Source organism: Rhinoderma darwinii, chromosome 1, assembly GCF_050947455.1.
Source record: "Rhinoderma darwinii isolate aRhiDar2 chromosome 1, aRhiDar2.hap1, whole genome shotgun sequence".
In the NCBI taxonomy this organism is placed as follows: Eukaryota; Metazoa; Chordata; class Amphibia; order Anura; family Rhinodermatidae; genus Rhinoderma; species Rhinoderma darwinii.
Window position 1 is genome coordinate 118,712,876 of NC_134687.1, and position 20,954 is coordinate 118,733,829.

A 20,954-nucleotide genomic window follows, 5' to 3' on the forward strand; every position below is an offset into this window, starting at 1 on the left:
CGACACCTGCCCTTTCACGATTGGATCTTTCCTGTATGAACGTTAGACACGTAACCCCTGAGTCCAACATGAAATCAAGTGAGCAAATTTTCAGTGATCAGTTTCAGTGTGAATACACATTAGAATGGGAAAATCTAGCGATCTGAGCAATTTTGAAAAATACATAAATATCGCTGCTAAACAAGCTTGGGCCAGTATTTTACAAACTTCCAACCTTGTGGGGTTTTCCCATTGAACAGTGTCAGGCTGGTGGAGTAATGGTGTGTGAAATGTTTTCTTGATAACGCTGGGTCCTCTGATACTTGTGGATGGACGTTTGAACATTAAAGCTGACCTTGACATTGTGGCTGACCAAGTTCATCCCTTTATGGAAACTGCTTACCTTATGGTAGAAGGTGACTTTAGAGTCAATTGTGGGAAGCAATCTGGTCCGCATGGGCCAATATTCCTGCAGAAATATTTCAACAACTAGTGGAATCTATGTTCAAACAAATTTCTGCGGTTCTGAAGGCCAACTGAGGTCCAACGCGCTACTAGATGGGTGTCTCTAATAAAACTTACTTGCAAACATTATTTTTACATAATAAAACAGCAAAAGCTGAGTTTATTTATGTTAAACCAGTCCATCATAATTTAGGTAATTTTTTTAAGTAACAAATCGGTATATGTTAAGTAATACATTTATATAAGATGATAAAAAAAATGTATACAACATCAGATTTTTTTGCCACTAATGATTACATCTGGAAATTATGTTTTATTATTGACCATTTGAAGGTCTTAACAATACATGAACACAATAAAATATACTGTATACTGTGTGATGAAAAAAATAATTTATTATGGATGTCTTTACACTACCTGGACAATTTATACTGTACATATGTGACGTGTAAAGATACAGATAAATATTAGGAAGCTTTTTTTCTTATACAAGGTTAGGTAAATCATGAAGTAACGCCTTACATTACATTCTGTATGTCAACTAGGAAGGCTTCATTCATCTACAGAGATCCCCAAATATACTATAATATGGCACATAGTTAAAAATATGACCTTTCTATCTGTATTTACAAGCATTTGCTTCTGTGTGTCAAAGTACAGACTTCGTTTTTATGTCAGCTCAATGGACAAATATACCCTGTTATTTACGACTATTATCTAAAATACATATCCTATAGAATACTATCATGTACATTGTTGACCTAGAGCACTGCCACTCAAATAACATACTAGTAAACATATAAAAATTACTACATTACATGTGGTGAAAGAGTATTATGGATACTAGCAAAAAATACTGAGAACACTAAGCAGGTCAGTAGCAACAAGCACAGTAAAGTTATGTATGTCATTCATTTGTACACCGTAGCTTAATTTGGGGTCACCATATATTTAGAAATTGAGGCTTTGTAGACATACAAAAATTTTTGAATTTAACGGAGTCTTCAATCAATTGGTTTATTTGTATACTGCACAGTTGTCCCTGCCTGATGTCAACACTATACATTTCTTTTTTATCCAAAGTACATAAATGACATAAATGTATGCATTCATTATATAGAGTGGTGCTAAATATCAGCTCTAAATATAGACTATCAACTAAATATAATAGTGTGCCACAATATTTGAACAATTTATTTTCTTACAAATTTGGCATATAGATTACAAGTTACAGGTTGCCACCAGGGCAACATACAAAGTACACTAAATTAATATTCACAGTAAACATGTACAGCTACAGTTTACATATTTGTGTGTAACAAATGAAGGGATAAGGAATAAAGGTTATTAAAATAAAACACGTCACGCAATATCTTGGTGATTTTCACTGGATTTTGCTCTTCAGTTCTAATGCTGTACTTATTCCTTTGAAAACAAAGAGAAAGATAATTTAATCATATAATGCACACAGTATATACACTTAGCACAATTAAATACTGACATAAACATAGAATGTGTCTTCGTTTTGGAGAGATTTAATGGAGCAGCTACAAAGAGTGTCTCTCTTTTCCTCTTTGGAGGACCCAGCATCTCCATGCATTACATGGACAGATCTTTTATTTCAATGAGAACTGTGTAATGCTTTATTTCCCCTGTGATGGCGCTGCTGGGGAATTAAACACTTGCTGACGGGCTCCTCTGCAGATTTTAAGTGATTATTGGGGGTCTAAGCAGCAGGACACTTTTTGATCAGCTTATTTTAACCCCATTGGTGAGGGGTTTTTCCAAAAACGGCCAAGCATAAAAATATTCTTTCTTTCAATGGAGCCTTGGCTATACATACTGTATGACAAATTAAAATATAAAACGGAAAAACCCTTTTAAAAACAGACATACGGTACTGCATTAAGGCCAACTTGATCTTGGTTCCAATACTACTCAGTAAGGTCACATGCATATAGCTATATTATGGATCTGAATTTTAAAGACCCATATATGTTATATGAAGGCATACAGAGGATGTGGCATGTTCTATTACATGCTGTATTTCAAAAGTAGCCTCCCCTAGATTTATTGCTTGTAGAGGAGAATACAATGCCCATAAAGGCACCATACAGTGGCACTTGGCTCCATTATACAGATTGTAGAGACTCTGTGTGCCACTGTACAGGCTGCCTGCACATGGCCTTTGTAGAGAGCCGTAATAGAGAACCCATAAAAGTGCATTGGGACTCTAATGTGGTTCTTTATGCCTCTGATTTCATATGGACTGACAGAAAACAAAATGTGGCATGGTCCATTAGATGCCGTATGTATAGAGCTATTTTCCTTAGTTATGGCACCCAACAGAGCCTGTACAGCAGTGCACGGAGGCCATGTGACTCCAAACTAGGGAACAGTATGGCCTCCATACAGTTTCCATGCATGCGGCTCTATAGTGTGTATGATCCCGAATACTGCAACTCTGCAGGAAGAAAGAAACCCAACACAGAAGGATGTGTGCTATGGAGAAACCAGAGGCATTCAACTACTGCTTCAGTCCTAGAAACGGACCAACGCTATTGAGATGGTGGATATATTGTGCACATTTAATTTTTAAATTGCAATCTTTTTCTAAAGCTCTATGGCCTGTGATGTGTTCTAGAATTTTTCTCTCAGTCAAAATAAATGCTGATTGTACAAACAATGTTGAAAAATACTTGGGTACAACTAGAGAGTAATATTTAGAAATTAATCATTCCACTGACAATGATTTATAACTCCAGATTTAATTCAAACCAAAAAAAAAAGTAAAATGTTTAGATAAGAGCAGTCTTCTATCCAGATTAGTCATACCTCTGTTTCTGCAGTCTTTCTGGATAGAAACCAGACTTGCATTGGGTCTGTTTTCCCCTTCATGCTCACTGGTCCTCTATGCCGTAAATGGAACTGGGGGTCAGCATTTTCTGCACTCATGAGACATCTGCATAATCATAAAAATTATAACATTAGACCAAAGGTGGAGTTTAGATTACTTCCATAATGCATAATAGAAGCACTAACGTTAAAGTTTTTTTCCAGTACTTAAATGCTGGTCTATGTGTAGGAGTCCAACCTCAGGATCCCTGCCGATCAGCCCAATAAAGGGGCAGCTCAATGCCTTTTACTTGAATAGGACTGAGCTGCAGTACCAGGCAAGGCCACTAGTAAAGAAGAGCTGCTGTGCTCCTGCCACGGCCCCTTCGTAGTGCTGATTAGTGGGGTCCCGGGGGTCAGATCTCACTGATTAAACATTGATGGACTATCGTTAGTCCTGGAAAACCCTTTAAAACTCCAAATGTATGTGCAGTACAAAGCCATCCAATTGTATTGAATACTGAAAACTACCAAAAACGTAGCATGATCATAGGTCTCAGTTATGCCAATGAAATTAGTTTTCCCACAGCATATATACAAATTTATGCTGCCATGTATCTTTTCATAATACAATATCTAGCACCTAGGGGTACACACAATGTCCCTGGGGGTACTCCTACTGTTTTCATGCTGTGCTTTTTTGGAGGTACTTTGATGCAATGTATTTCAGTTGAGGTACTTGATTTAAAAACATTAAGAAATACTGACCTAGCAAACTGACCATTCAGATCTTCAGGCCCTGCCGACTTCACAACACCTATGAACATGTGCACCGATTCAAATAACTAAATACAACATTATCTACTTCCTATCTGGCGGGAATAACGGCAATTATATGCACAAATGTTTTGACATCAATGTATTTGGTTGCTTGAAAAAGGGGGCGGACCCCCGAAAGATCACATCAGGCGTAGTAAGACGCCAATCAATCCTCCACATGGAGTCTCTGCTAAACAGAACCAAGACACTATTTTTGAAAAAAGAAAAACTACGATAGTGACGTACTTATTTCTATATAAATACTGCATTGTTTTAATACTCTGGAAGCATCTCATTTAGCATGTATCTAGCACCCTGATACTAAAATTGGGATTGAATTACCGGTAATTCTATTTTCGTATGGTGATTTGAAACCACACAATCTCCGGTCTATATCTGACAATGCAATGGATCTCATTTTTTGCTTCCCTGTTAGCTACTATCAAGCAGTCGACTAACTTTATATTACCCTCCAAACTGGATTTTTTTACATAACAAATTACCAATAAATACACTTTTTATTATCTTCTATTAAGTAAACATAAAAAAACAGCAAATAACAGAGATATTAAGTATCTCCAGAACCGTAATGACCCATACAATACAGTAAACACATTATGTATAGTGATCGTAAATGGCACAAAAAATGGCTTGTTTTTTTCAATAGAAGCTATGTGCAGAGGAGCAGGCCAGTGAGTACCTTGAGTTGAACCAGGCTCAGAACTGAGGAGACAAGGAGGCCAGATAAAAGGGGATCCAAGCGGGGGTAAGCACCAGAGTGGGGGTCTGCCCCAGAGTGGGGTCTTGAACAAAACAGCAGATTCATCGCAGAATGGCCTGAAGTGGCTATCCATAAAGAGAAGAGCACCTGGTGTCCGGAGAGCACAATACAAATTGAGGTAAAAATAGCAGCCTCACAAACTATATTGTAAGGCCTGAGTTGTCCTGTTGAACTATTCTGATATTATCATCAGACTAATTAAGAGGTATTGTTCTGAGGGACTTTCCAAAGCATTGAAGTATCTTGGTTGTCACTGTTGCCAAGATTAATGGACTGACTAGATATACAGTTAGGTCCAGAATTATTTGGACAGTGACACAGTCTTCATGATTTGGGCTCTGCATGTCACCACATTGGATTTTGAAATGAAGCAACTGAGATGCAATTGAAGTGTAGACTTTCAGGTTTAATTCAAGGGGTTGAACAAAAATATCCTGTGAAACGTTTAGGAATTGCAACCATTCTTCTACACAGCCTCCTCATTTCAGGGGCTCAAAAGTAATTGGACAAATTAACATTACCATAAATAAAATGTTTTTTTTTTAAATACTTTGTAGAGAATCCTTTGCAGGCAATGACAGCCTGAAGTCTGGAACCCATGGACATCACCAAACGCTGGGTTTCCTCCCTTGTGATGCTTTGCCAGGCCTTTACTGCAGTTGTCTTAGGGCCTGTTCACAACAGCGTTGGCTTTCCGTTGAGGCGTTGCGGCGTGGAACCTCGCAACGGAAAGTCAAACGGAAACCACAGCTTCCGGTTGCATCACCATTGATATCAATGGTGACGGAAACATTGCTAATGGTTTCCGTCTGTCACCGTTAAGGCAGGTCGACTGCGCTATTGATTCCGTTGAAAAAATGGAAACCTGCCGGAACGGTGACAAACAGAACGGAAAGCGAATGCTGATGTGAACAGGCCCTTAAGTTGTTGCTTGTTTGTGGGTCTTTCTGCCTTAAAGGGAACCCGTCACCAGAATTTCACCTATTGAACTTTACATATCCCTCACAGGCCGCTGCTATAAAAAGTTCATTGCCGTTATCCCCTCTCCTAAACTCCTCCTCTGACTGCAAATAACGGTCTGCAAACATTTTGCGCCTTTTATTGTAATAATCTGGTGTCCCTTTGTGCGCACACTCCAGAAGAGGACATCAATGCACAAGCGCGGGATTTTGTGTGCTGGGGAAGGCGAGGAGCTGTCAATCAAAAGTAAGGAGGCGGGGTAAACTCGGAAAAACTTGAGGAAAGAAGATTTGACTCTTTTCAAACGAAGATTTGACACTTTTCAAGCGAAGATTTGACTCTTTTCAAGCGAAGATATGACTCTTTTATGGTCATTAGCATACGTGTGGGAACACTAAAAGCCTGAATATTAAAGCTACAGAGCCGACTAAGAAGACAATTATAGGTTATATAGAAATGATTTTTCACCCACTACCACCTGGTATTGCTTTTTTAATAGGTGAAATGCTGATGACAGGTTCCCTTTAAGTTTTGTCTTAAGCAAGTGAAATGCATGCTCGATCGGGTTGAGATCTGGTGATTGACTTGGCCATTGCAGAATATTCCACTTCTTTGCCTTAAAAAACTCCTGGGTTGCTTTCGCAGTATGTTTCGGGTCATTGTCCATCTGTACTGTGAAGCGACGTCCAAACAACCTTGCTGCATTTGGTTGAATCTGAGCAGAAAGTAAATCCCTGAACACTTCAGAATTCATCCGGCTGCTGCTATGTTCAGTCACATCAATAAACACTAGTAACCCAGTGCCTTAGGCAGCCATGCATGCCCATGCCATCACACTGCCTCCACCATGTTTTACAGAGGATGTGGTGTGCTTTGGATCATGAGCCGTTCCAAGCCTTCTTCATACTTTTTTCCTCCCATCTTTCTGGTACAGGCTGATATTAGTTTCATCTGTCCAAAGAATGCTGTTCCAGAACTGGGCTGGCTTCTTTACATGTTGTTTGGCAAAGTCTAATCTGGTATTTCTATTTTTGAGGCTGATTAATGGTTTGCACCTTGTGGTGAACTCTCTGTATTTGCTCTCATGAAGTCTTCTCTTTATGGTAGACTTAGATACTGATACACCTACTTCCAGGAGAGTGTTCTTCACTTGGGTAAATGTTGTGAAGGGGTTTTTCTTCACCATGGAAAGGATTCTGCGATCATCCACCACTGTTGTCTTCCGTGGACGTCCAGGCCTTTTGGAGTTCACCACCAGTGCGCTCTTTTTTTTCAAAAATGTACCAAACTGTTCATTTGGCCACTCCTAACATTTGTTCTTTCCCTCTGATGGATTTCTTTATTTTTTTTAAGCCTAACAATGGTCTGTTTCACTTACATTGAGAGCTCCTTTGACCTCATGTTGTGGGTTCAGAGCAACATCTTCCAAATGCAAATGCCACATCTGGAATCCACTCCAGACCTTTTACCTGCTTAACTGATGATAGATTAATGAGGGAATAGCCCAGGCAGCCCATTAAATAGCTTTTGAGATAATTGTCCAGTTACTTTTGGTCCCTTGAAAAAGAGGCATCTACATATTAAAGAGCTGTCATTCCTAAACCCTTCCTCAAATTAGGATGTGAATACCCTCAAATTAAAGCGGAGAGTCGGCACTTTAAGCCCATATTGATTATATAACTGTATATTCAATATGTTTTGGTAAACAGCTAAAATGCCAAAACTTGTGTCACTGTCCAAATAATTCTGGACTTAACTGTATATTCCATCAGATGTATGGAGGTATTGCCCCCTCTATGGGAAAATATGTGTGGCATACACCACCCTACACAGATTATATGGCAGCACATGGAGGCCATGCGGCTCCATACTAGGCTCTGCTGTGCACAAGATTACACAATGTGTTGTGCTGCAATCTTATGTGAGAATGCAGAGCAAATTTGCAATCAATCTGATAGCTGTGATTGTTGGAAGTTGGGGGAGGGATATCAATTAAATTTCTATGATAATATAAAAAAAAATACTGTTAGATTTTTGGTGATCGCATGCGATTTCGTAGACTAAAATGACATGCAATATCGGCATACAATTTACCAATTACACTCAATCATTGCACTTAACGTAATCAAATGTTCATTGTGTAGAAAAGCATAATTCAAAAATATATATAAAGCTACATTTTATTACCTGAGAAACCTTGGCATTAGCTAAACATTTCTGTCTTTCACTGCACTTTATTGTTTCCAGAAAACATGCCATTTCATATTTGGAAATTCAAACTCCCCAGCCTCTAAACTCCTTTTCACCAGACACTTAGATTAATGATCTCGCCCGTCATTTTACCACACGTTTATTTTAGTAAATAATTGTTCTATTCTCCATTCATGCCTGGTAAAGCTACATATCTGTCATAAGAATACAATAAATCAATCATGATGCGCTTAGTATTTAGTTACTAGTGTCCCAATATACTTTCCAGCTGTAGCAGATGTGAAGTAAATCTTTTCATTTGGAGATTTGTGTACTTAAGATATAGCACTCCATTAAGTTTTTATTGTGCATTTCTTTTCTTTAATCTAGATCGGTGCCAGCTATCACTGGATATCTGATTCACAGTCCTTAAAGGTACGTTTGCTCCTTTCACAAGGAGCTATGTATGGGAACGATCGCTCCTTACTCTGATCGCTCGTCCCCATACATTTCTATCATGTTGTCAGAACAACTCTTTGTTTACACAGGGAGATGTGCTGCCAACTACGATAATATTTTAGGCTGCATAAACTATACAATCAGCCGATGAATGAGCCACTGCTCGTTCATCGGCTGATGGTTGCCCTATTTACACAGGGCAATGATCGGGAACGAGCGTTCTGTGAACGTTTGTTTGCCCGATAATTGGCCTGTATAAAAGGGCCTTTGCACTCACTATTTAAAGGGGTTGTCCATTCCCTAAAAATGTATGGCCTATCCTCAGGATAGGCCATCAATAGCTGATGGGTCAGGGGCCCGACTCCCGGGACCCCCGTCTATCAGCTGTTTTGAAGGGGTGCAGCACTCGTACGAGTGCTACTTCCACTTCAATTCTACTTGCTCACTGTGAATCGTCGACACACATGTAGCGGCGATTCAAAGGTATTGCAGCCTTTTCCCCCATTGAAGTGAATGGGAGAAGAAGGCTGCAAAAAATGTGTCGATGATTCACATTGAGCAAGTAGAAATGAAGGGGAAGTAGTGCTCGCACGAGCGCTGCACCCCCTTCAAAATAGCTGATCGACGGGGGTCCCGGGAGTCGGACCCTGACACATGAGCTATTGATGGCCTATATTGATTTTTAGGGACTGGACAACCCCTTTAACATGTGCTCGTTGCAATGCTAAGTTCTCCTTTTTACAGGGGCCAATGATTGGGTGAACGAGCACTCGTATGTTCACTCGTCCCAGATGATAGGCCCGATTAAACATGGAAGCCAACAGCGGACGAATGAGCAAACACTCGTTTGTCGACTGAACTAATCTTTTATGCTGTAAACAGGGGATGTGCTACCGACAGTAAAACTATAGGGAGACAAACAAATGGTCATTGCTACATGTAAATGGACCAAACGAGCGCAGATCAACATGTAATTATCGTCGATCGGAGTTCATTACCGGTCATGTAAAACCCCCTTTATAGATGAAAGACTGGAGATTTAGCATGTTGGACTTCATGTGTATGGAGATATTCTTCCTAGAAGAAATGCTTCTATACATCTATATGTATGAAGTTTAAAGTATCATGCCACAATGCCTCTGCTGTACCTGCATTTCAAAATGCTGAAACTTATATTTTATGGTACTCTGCTTTCCTGTCTTCCTATATAGTCTAATGTTATCTCTAACTTTTGTCAAAGTGTTTGATCGTGTTAAGTTTTATGATCATTCTGACCAGCTAGTTTGTTTGTTTATCTCTGCATAGCTTTTTCACCTCATGTGTCTAGTTGATTTGATTAATAGCTGAACGAGCTTAAAGGGAATGTGACGCTAGAATTTTTTTTTTTTTTCAAAACAGTTAGTATATAAATGATTAGACATTGTTCTAATTTTTTTAATTTTTTTCACAAGTCAGGAAATATTATAAATTAGATTCTAATTTATAACATTTCCATGTGCTGGTCACTAGAGGGAGCAATTCCCAAAATTGCAGCATTGGCATGTGGTAAAGCAACCTCATTGCTTTATGCTGCAAAATTGGAGAAGACACACTCGCTCTATTGTCCTCAAACAATCCCCCCTCCTTTATCCTGGCTAGTGCCAGGAGAAAGGAGGGGGTTGAATGTTAAAACCTCCTACACTGTGTGCTGCCATTTTTTGAGCGAATGCACAGTGTAGGAGGATTAGATACAGTGGTAATCACACAGTATAACACGAACATACACACACACACATCACATACACAAACATAACTTACCTGCTCCTGTCACCGCTGCCGCCGCTGCCTCCACTCCTAGTCCTTGCTTCTGAACATATGGACGGAAGCCGCGACCGGAAGTAGTCGTCTTACTGTCCGGCCGCAGCTTCCGGTCCACATGAAAATGGCACCGGATGTCGCTCTGCCGAAGACCTGCCTTTTGGTCTGTGTGAGAGTGGTGCATGCACCGTTCCCACACAGTCGGCGTACGCTATAGTGAATGGAACGGCTCCCATTCGCATTCTCTATGGGGATGTATGTGCCGTACTCCATCTCTGTATGTGTCGTTAATCGACACATACAGAGATGAGAAAAAAATTGCAGCCCCCATAGAGAAGTAAAAAAAAGAAAAAAGTAAAACACAAAAACACAAATAAATAAAAATTATTTTAATAACATACTAAAAGCAATAACATATAAAAAAAATGTTTTTCGTGACACCTTCCCTTTAATTAGGCCTAGATCTGAGCATCTACTCCCCTATAAATTTAGATGTAGCATAAGGGGAAGGCACTCGACGGCAGAAGTCATCTCTGTCTAAGTGGCATATTGTCAAAGTATTCTGGCAGTTAGACATGGCAGTTAGACAGGGTAAGTGACAGGTGATCTGCGAAATCAACAAACTATCACACATTCTAATTATTAGATTCAATAATCTATCTGTTTACAAACAAAATACAAACAAACATGTTCACTACCGCACTCATCATTATAGCTGCTCTTGGTTTACAATCCTACCGCCCATTTAGGCCTTGGCAAAAATCAGTCCACATCAGTCCCTCTCTCCTTGCCTCGCCCATATACAGCTCCCATGCACTATTCACTTTCCTCAGTCACCTTAACCCATCTCATCCCAATGCTCAACATAAAAATCACCCTCATAAATCACATAACCATCTGCTGTCTCTCTCCATTCTCCTGCTACTAGCTGCAGGGGACATCTCTCCCAACCCTGGTCCTCCCTTTTCTTCTGCCAAGCTCAACCACTTACCTGCCACACATAGAAACCCTGCAAATCTTCTTACCATTCCTTGTACGTCTTCTCCTGTCTCTTTTAACTGTGCTTTCTGGAATTCTCGGTCCGTGTGCAAAAAAACTCACCTTTATTCATGACTTATTCATTTCTAACTCTCTCAACCTCCTGGCTCTTACGGAAACATGGCTACACCTGTCTGACACTGCTTCCACTGCTGCTCTATCTTATTATGGTCTCCAGTTCTCTCATGCCCCCAGACCTGAGATCAGGCAGGGTGGAGGAGTAGGTATACTTCTTTCCCCACACTGCACTTTCCAGGTCATTCCCCCGGTCCCCTCACTCACATTTCCCTCTTTTGAAGTCCACACCCTCAGACTCTTTCACCCTTTTTCCCTTCGAGTGGCAGTTGTCTACCGCCCCCCGGGGCTCACCCCGCCAATTCCTACATCATTTTGCTGCCTGGCTTCCACAATTTCTATCCTCTGAAACACCCACTCTCATCATTGGTGACTTCAACATCCCCATTGATAACCCAATCTCCTCATCTGCCTCCCAGTTTCTATCTTTAACCTCGTCCCTAGGTCCGTCACAACTTACTAACTCTTCTACACATGAAGACGGGCATTCACTTGACCTGGTCTTCTTTCGTCTCTGCTCAGTTTCTGACTTTATTAACTCTCCTCTCCCGCTCTCTGACCACAACCTTCTCTCCTTTACTATCAAATATTCTCTGCCTCCTGAGGTCATGCCTACGTATCAGACACACAGAAATCTACATACCATTAACACTCAGAAATTCATAGACAGTCTACAGTCCTCATGGTCCCCTGTCTCTTCCTTCTCCTGTCCCAATCTGGCTCCCAAACTTTACAATAACACTCTCAAAAATGCATTGGATGAAGCAGCCCCCCCTACACTCCGAACCACCCGACAAAGACGATGACAACCCTGGCACACGCCTCAATCCCGCTTTCTTCAGCGGTGCTTGAGATGTGCCGAACGACTGTGGAGAAAATCGCATTTGGCTGCAGACTTCCTCCATTACAAATTTATGCTCAAAATTTACAACTCTGCCCTTCACCGCGCCAAACAAGTCTATTTGACTTCTCTCATCTCCACACTATCTAATAATCCAAAACGCCTCTTTGATACTTTTCACTCCCTCCTTAGTCCTAAAGTGCAGACGCCAATCACAGATCTCAGTGCTGAAGACCTGGCCACTTATTTTAAAGTTAAAATTGACAGCATCCGGCATGATATTATCTCCCAGTCCCCTAGTAACATCGATCCCCTTCCCTCCCGCACTCCCTCTTCTTCACTTTCAGCATTTGACCCAATAACAGAAGAAGTCTCTAGGCTCCTCCCTTCTTCTCGTCCTACTACCTGCCCTATTGATCCTATCCCCTCACACCTCCACCAGTCCCTCTCCCCGGCTGTCACTAGTCACCTGACTAAAATATTTAACCTCTCTCTTTCCTCTGGTATCTTTCCCTCCTCTTTTAAACATGCCATTATAAACTCATTACTGAAAAAAACAACTCTTGACCCATCCAGCGCTGCTAACTACCGACCAGTCTCTAATCTGCCCTTCATCTCCAAACTCCTGGAATGCTTGGTTTACTCTCGCCTTATCCGCTATCTCTCTGCTAACTCCATTCTAGACCCCTTACAATCTGGTTTCCACACTCTATACTCCACAGAAACTGCCCTTACTAAAGTGTCAAATTATCTCTTGGCGGCTAAATCGGACGGTAAATACTCTCTCCTGATTCTTCTCGATCTCTCTGCAGCCTTTGACACTGTAGACCATAAACTCCAAACTCCTACTTAACATGCTCCACTCTATTGGCCTCAAGGATGCTGCTCTCTCTTGGTTTTCCTCCTATCTCTCTGACCGCTCATTTAGTGTGTCATTTGCTGTTTCTACTTCTTCTCCTCTTCCCTTTGCTATCGGGGTTCCTCAGGGATCAGTCCTAGGTCCACTCCTCTTTTCTCTCTACACAGCCCCTATTGGACAAGCCATCAGCAGATTTGGATTCCAGTACCATCTCTACGCTGATGACACACAATTATATGCCTCTTCCCATGACATCACCCCTGCTCTAATACAAAACCCCAGTGATTGTCTGTCCGCTGTCTCTAACATCATGTCCTCTCTCTATCTGAAACTGAATGTTTCTAAAACTGAGCTCCTTGTGTTCCCACCATCTACTAACCTCCCTAAACCTGATGTCTCCATCTCTGTGTGTGGCACTATCATAACTCCTAAGCAGCATGCCCGCTGTCTCTGGGTTATTTTTGACTCAGATCTTTCCTTTACTCCTCACATTCAATCACTTTCACGCTCCTGTCATTTTCACCTCAAAAACAAAATCCAGAATCCGCCCTTTTTTTACGGAGGAAACAGCCAAAACTCTCATTGTTGCCCTGATTCACTCTCGACTTGACTACTGTAACTCATTACTAGTCGGTCTTCCCCTCACTAAACTCTCCCCTCTCCAATCTATCCTCAATGCAGCAGCCAGGCTCATATTTATGACCAACCGCTACACCAACGCCTCTACCCTGTGCCAGTCACTCCACTGGTTGCCCATACCCTTCAGAATAGAATTCAAACTTATTACTCTTACCCACAAAGCTCTACAAAGTGCTGCACCTCCTTACATCTCCTCCCTCATCTCTGTCTACCACCCTACTCGTGCTCTACGTTCTGCCAACGACCTTAGATTAAAATCCTCCATAATCCGAACCTCCCACTCCTGTCTCAAAGATTCTTCTCGTGCTGCACCAGTCCTCTGGAATGTGCTACCCCAGATAATCAGATTAATTCCCAATATCCACAGTTTTAAACGTGCCCTGAAAACACATCTATTTAGACAGGCCTATAACATTCCCTAATCGGACTCCTTTCCATGGCCCCCCTTTTAGATTAGTCATCAGAATAAGATTCCCTCACACTCCTTCTCTTCATGTCTGTCATACACGGATACTGGCTGGTGACCGGCTCATGCAGCTTTATGTGTACCACCCCATGTGTATAAAAATGGCTGGACTATTGTACAGAACAAACACTGTTACACTTTGTGTCTCCTTCATTTCCTCATAGATTGTAAGCTCTTGCGAGCAGGGTCCTCACTTCTCTAGTTTGAATTATAAATTAACTTTGTCACTATGTAATGTCTGATATTGTTTGTTTCATGTTCCCTCTAAATTGTAAAGTGCTGCGTAATATGTTGGCGCTATATAACTAAAGATTATTATTATTATTAATGGGACAGATTCACTACTGTGTCTGCATCTAAAAAGGGTCAGAAAAAGGTGGCAAATTTTTTGTGTAATTTATCACATTTCATTTTAGTCTAATTTAATAACAGAAGTTTGTACCTCACTAGAAACTTTTAAAAGTGTCTATAAAAGTGGATTTGGCTTAGTGGGGGTGTGGCTTAAAATGCACCAAATGAAAACTAAGCCACCAAGAGTTAATATAAGGAAGAGAAAAGTGCCAAGCATGTCTAGCAAGATGCTCCAAATACATTTGGCTTATTTTCAGACTGCCTGGTGTAAGTTTACACTATCTAAATCTTAGACAACTTAGTTAATCTGCCCCAATGTATTTACTGTCTAATTCATACAGAATCCGACAGATAATAATTTAATATGCCTCCATACATAATCAGAGGCACACAGAGATACAGTAGAGGCCTCATGGATTTTAATGGCAGCAATATTATCACTCTGTAGAAAGCAGGGCTGTAATATGGTTGTCTGCTTGAGCCTTCATACCCTCATACTTACAGTGAAGGAAATAAGTATTTGATCCCTTGCTGATTTTGTAAGTTTGCCCACTGTCAAAGACATGAACAGTCTAGAATTTTTAGGCTAGGTTAATTTTACCAGTGAGAGATAGATTATATTTAAAAAAAAAGAAAATCACATAGTCAAAATTATATATATTTATTTTCATTGTGCACAGAGAAATAAGTATTTGATCCCCTACCAACCATTAAGAGTTCAGCCTCCTCCAGACCAGTTACACGCTCCAAATCAACTTGGTGCCTGCATTAAAGACAGCTGTCTTAAATGGTCATCTGTATAAAAGACTCCTGTCCACAGACCCAATTAATCAGTCTGACTCTAACCTCTACAACATGGGCAAGACCAAAGAGCTTTCTAAGGATGTCAGGGACAAGATCATAGACCTGCACAAGGCTGGAATGGGCTACAAAACCATAAGTAAGACGCTGGGTGAGAAGGAGACAACTGTTGGTGCAATAGTAAGAAAATGGAAGACATACAAAATGACTGTCAATCGACATCGATCTGGGGCTCCATGCAAAATCTCACCTCGTTGGGTATCTTTGATCCTGAGGAAGGTGAGAGCTCAGCCGAAAACTACACGGGGGGAACTTGTTAATGATCTCAAGGCAGCTGGGACTACAGTCACCAAGAAAACTATTGGTAACACATTACGCCGTAATGGATTAAAATCCTGCAGTGCCCGCAAGGTCCCCCTGCTCAAGAAGGCACATGTACAGGCCCGTCTCAAGTTTGCAAATTAACATCTGGATGATTCTGAGAGTGATTGGGAGAAGGTGCTGTGGTCAGATGAGACTAAAATTGAGCTCTTTGGCATTAACTCAACTCGCCGTGTTTGGAGGAAGAGAAATGCTGCCTATGACCCAAAGAACACCATCCCCACTGTCAAGCATGGAGGTGGAAACATTATTTTTTGGGGGTGTTTCTCTGCTAAGGGCACAGGACTACTTCACCGCATCAATGGGAGAATGGATGGAGCCATGTACCATCAAATCCTGAGTGACAACCTCCTTCCCTCCACCAGGACATTAAAAATGGCTCGTGGCTGGGTCTTCCAGCACGACAATGACCCAAAACATACAGCCAAGGCAACAAAGGAGTGGCTCAAAAAGAAGCACATTAAGGTCATGGAGTGGCCTAGCCAGTCTCCAGACCTTAATCCCATCGAAAACTTATGGAGGGAGCTGAAGATCCGAGTTGCCAAGCGACAGCCTCGAAATCTTAATGATTTACAGATGATCTGCAAAGAGGAGTGGGCCAAAATTCCATCTAACATGTGTGCAAACCTCATCATCAACTACAAAAAACGTCTGACTGCTGTGCTTGCCAACAAGGGTTTTGCCACCAAGTATTAAGTCTTGTTTGCCAAAGGGATCAAATGCTTATTTCTCTGTGCACAATGCAAATAAATATATATAATTTTGACTATGTGATTTTCTGTTTGTTTTTTTAAATATAATCTATCTCTCACTGGTAAAATTAACCTAGCCTAAAAATTCTAGACTGTTCATGTCTTTGCTAGTGGGCAAACTTACAAAGTCAGCAAGGGATCAAATACTTATTTCCTTCACTGTATGTGTTGGAATTTTTCTGTCTTGATCTTCTAGCTGTATTAAATACCAGATCTATCCACATCATTCTAAAGTAACAGGAAAAAAATTCCAAAATAAGAAACCATTTAAATTCCTACATATGATTGTTTAAAGTATTTTAGGCAATAGGAAGGTTTCCTGTATGAAGACAGAATAGTCAAATTATGATCAGACACAAAGTGAATCTGTAGATTGGAAATTAGGGTTATTTAAATTAAGATGACATTCTCAGACAGTCACAGGCTAGGTACAGGCTGTCCCCTGATCTCTGTATACATTAGAAGCAGGATTAAATTAGAAGCTTACCTGCATAGACCAGACCTATTTTCCCCCTAGTAAGAGAGACTTTGGTTGTAGGCTGGGGGTACATGACTGTCCACTTTAAACTAAGGTTTAACTTTTTGACTGGAGCGAAATGTTAGTGTGATTTACCATTAATATTTAATTAATTTGTTTTGACTTCATTGGTATTGTCTTACCTGTATGTATATTCAGATATATTTATCTTTCCCTTCTCTCCAGTTGTCTCCGTTCTGCTAGTCAAATTGACAGTATTTCCAAACAGGCAGTAACGTGGCATTCTCTGACCAATAACACCCGTCACTACTTCTCCTGTATGTATGCCAATTGTGATCTAGGAAGACAGAAATAAAAGCTGGGCTATTAAATCTTTATTTTAATTTTTTTTATCAGCTCACTGTAGTCAATGGATATCCATGAACTTTTTTCAATGTCACTATTTATAATAAAAAATAATAATCCTAAAATTTTGCAGCTTTCACACTGGCCACTGAGCCCTATAATAGACTGATACTTCCTGTTCTGTAGAGATCACTTTTCATCAGTCATATCATTATCATAACAGGCAGGATTACAATGACAGGTAACGCCTATATAAATATAACTCAGGATCCACCCTTGACAATAGGGGATGACACAACTCCCCTCCTATCCCTTTCTACACAATGACCTCTGCACTGGTCACAGAGCAAGCCATGTGGCTGCTGTAAAGCATATCTCTAAATACTGTTAACAGCAGCTCAAGAAAAATTACTGTCCCCATAATCATGTACAGAAAATAGAACTAAAGAAATCTATAATATAAATCTACAAAGATTATGTTTCACTATGTAGTTTTAAATAGTAAAAAAAAAATAAGCCCAATTAGCCCTAACAGGTCATGTGATAAGGGTTTATCTGAAGCAAACTACTGTGCCCATGTAGATATTTATAGATGTACAAAATCGTACCAGGTTCATATGACTCAAATTATCTGTAGGTTATAACACGTAGATATAATATTTGTAGGCAATGCCAGTAGAAATGCAAAGATAAAGTTTTACATCATAGTATTAAAGTTGCAGACTGCCAGTGACAAGAGTTTCTGTGTTTATGTCCCCACGACAACACTTCCGACGTAGAGGCTAAACGTGTCCATGGGGTTAGATTAGCACGACGGAGGTCCTTTTAACCTTCAACTGGCCAGTATATGTTGGTTTTCAGTAGAAAAAAAATTATACTGCGCATTGATGTATACCACTGTATGGCAATTGTCAGAGGCATCCATTTAATGTATACATCGGAAGCGTTTCCCGTCATACACGTTAAACAGAGGTCCTAAATGTGATGTAAACAGGCCCTAAAAAAACATGTAAAAACACACCACGTGGTTCATGTGGTTTTGATGGTATTTTTTACATGCATTTTTTATAGCATTTTTTATTTAGTCTAATTTTGTGCAGGCATTTTTATGGATGTTGATTAAGTGATATAGAAGGCTATAGAAAAATTTCCATACCTCGTGAATGCTGCATTAAGATAAAAAAAAATGACACTGACCCCAAAAACGCTACCAAGACACCACAAACCAATACACTGTGTATGTAGGCTTTCTCATATTTTATTATAGACTTTAAAGTAACGAGTGGCCACAATGTTTTTAGCGAAAAAAGGGCAGAAAAACCGCAGCAGAAAAATGCGAGTAAAAGATGTGCGTGTATCCAACCTTAAAAAGGTTCTCCAGGACATTAAAGGGTTTTTTCACGACTGGACAACTGATGACCTATCCTCCGAATAGTTCGTCAGCATATGAATGTTGGGGGTGCGACACCTGGACCCTGCACTGTGTGACACCCGGACCCCGCACCGATCAACTGCTCCGGCTGCATCCAGGTGATGTTTTGAACGGTATGCAGTAGTTGGAGCCAGAAGCAGATGGCTTCGATCACGGAATAGCGGCCGAGCTGCAGTACTTCAGCTGTGCTCCTATTCAAGTTCTGCAGGTCTCGGAGGTCAGATCCCCGTCGATTAAACATTGATAGCCTATCCTATCTCAGGTGACTCTTGTCACCAAACACATTTTGAATGACTATTTACCTGTGCAGATTCCCCATCTACTTGAACTTGTCCAGCAATCTCCATCATGTCTAAAGCCAGGTGACATATAGACCTTGCATGGTGGACACATGGTTCTGGAAGGCCACTCACTGTCATGTACTTGTCGCCAACAGTTTCAACCTTAAAAATACAATTCTACATTATTCTACGCACAATGTTACCAAGGTGAACGGATTAATCAGGCATAAAAGTGGATTGACTTGGATTGATTAGGTTTTGACACGGGGTAGCAATATTGAGGGAATGTTTTCTAAATAGCACTTCACCGACACTGGCGATACTTTTAATTGTTCCAATCCCTTGCAACAGGGACGAGGAGCATATCACCTCCTTCCTTCTTAACATTGTACTACATACGTTCATGCCGCTCTGGAAAATGGAACGGAGCCTGTCTGGTTAACAGGCTCCATAGCATCAGGGGGACGGATGCAGATGCCCTTGCAAACATTCAAGGGCTCAAAGAATTAAAGCCTCATCTGTTAAACAAAGGAACATTGGACCATGAAAGCTAGCAATGACTTACTATACAACACAGTTAGCCAAATAGATTTCTATTAGGTTTTTTTTTCTGCTTCCTTAATTACATTTAACCCCTTAGTGACCACCAATACGCCTTTTCACGTGATTCACTAATGGGCTTTAGGCTAGGCTGACGCCTTTTCACGTCAGCCTAGTCTAAGTCCTGCACAGGTCTCCCGTGCAGGCAGGAGCCGGGGCTCTGCTGTCTGATGACAGCTGAGCTCCTGCTCCAACGCCCGCGATCGAAGTTTACTTCGAACGCGGCCGTTTAACCCGTTAAATGCCGCCGTCAATAGCGACCGCGGCATTTAACTTTGTTTACAGAGGGAGTGCGCTCCCTCTGTCACCCATCGGCGGCTCGCAAATGAAATCACGGGTCTCCGATGGGGTGTCATGGCAGCCGGGGGCTTGATAAAAGCCCCCAGGTCTGCCCTGGACATATTCCTGTTAGGACGCGCCGGAGGCACGTCCTAACAGATTGCCTGTCAGATTTACACTGACAGGCAATAATGCTCTGGTATACGAAGTGTACCAGAGCATTATAGCAGCGATCGGAAGATCGCACAGTAAAGTCCCCTAGTGGGACTAATAAAATCAGTCATCAAAGTGAAATAAATATTATTAATAAAAAGTACAGTAAAAAAATAAATAAAACCATTTTTTTCCATAAAAAGTGGTTTTATTTAGTAAAAGTGTAAGTACACATATGTGGTATCGCCGCGACCGTAATGACTCCATTAATAAAGTTGATAGGTAATTTAAACCGCAAAAAAAACCGCAAAAAACCATGGCGAAATTGCAATTTTTTTCCATTGCCCCCCAAAAAAGTCATAATAAAAATGAATCAATAAGTCCCATGCACCCCAAAACAGTGCCATTCAAAACTACGTCTTGTCCCGCAGAAAACAAGCCCAAAAAATCACTACATTGATGGAAAAATAAAAAAATTCCGGCTCTTGGAAAGCGACGATGCAAAAGCAAAAGCAAAAGCAAATAATTTTAGTTCAAAAGTGTTTTTATTGTGCAAAAGTCGTAAAACATAATAAAACCTCTACAATTGTGGTATCGCCGTAATCGTACCGACCCATAGAATAAAGGTAACATGTTATTTACGTCGCATAGTGAACGGCGTCAATTTAAAAACGCATAGAACAATGGCGGAATTTCAGGTTTTTTTTATAATCCCCCCCAAAAAGGTTAATAAAAGTTAATATAAAAATTATATGTACCCAAAAATGGTGCCATTAAAAAGCACAACTAATCCCGCAAAAAACAAGTCCTCATACAGCTATGTAGACGAAAAAATAAAAAAGCTATAGCTCTTTGAATGCGACTATAGAAAAACGAATAAAATAGCTTGGTCATTAGG

At 40.6% G+C, this 20,954-nt stretch overlaps 1 protein-coding gene across 1 annotated transcript in view; it reads right to left on the bottom strand.

The window, feature by feature from the left end:
* Nucleotides 1-817: 817 nt before the first annotated feature.
* The window catches only part of GUCY1B1 (guanylate cyclase 1 soluble subunit beta 1), an 82,267-nt gene continuing 62,130 nt past the window's right edge, over nucleotides 818-20,954 (bottom strand). Inside the window, exons 11-14 of the mRNA XM_075860317.1 lie at nucleotides 19,046-19,186; nucleotides 17,149-17,303; nucleotides 3,280-3,406; nucleotides 818-1,869 (exon numbers count right to left, since the gene is read on the bottom strand). Coding sequence (XP_075716432.1) covers nucleotides 1,864-1,869; nucleotides 3,280-3,406; nucleotides 17,149-17,303; nucleotides 19,046-19,186 — 429 coding nt within the window. The 3' untranslated portion in view covers nucleotides 818-1,863. The remainder of the gene's footprint in view (nucleotides 1,870-3,279; nucleotides 3,407-17,148; nucleotides 17,304-19,045; nucleotides 19,187-20,954) is intronic.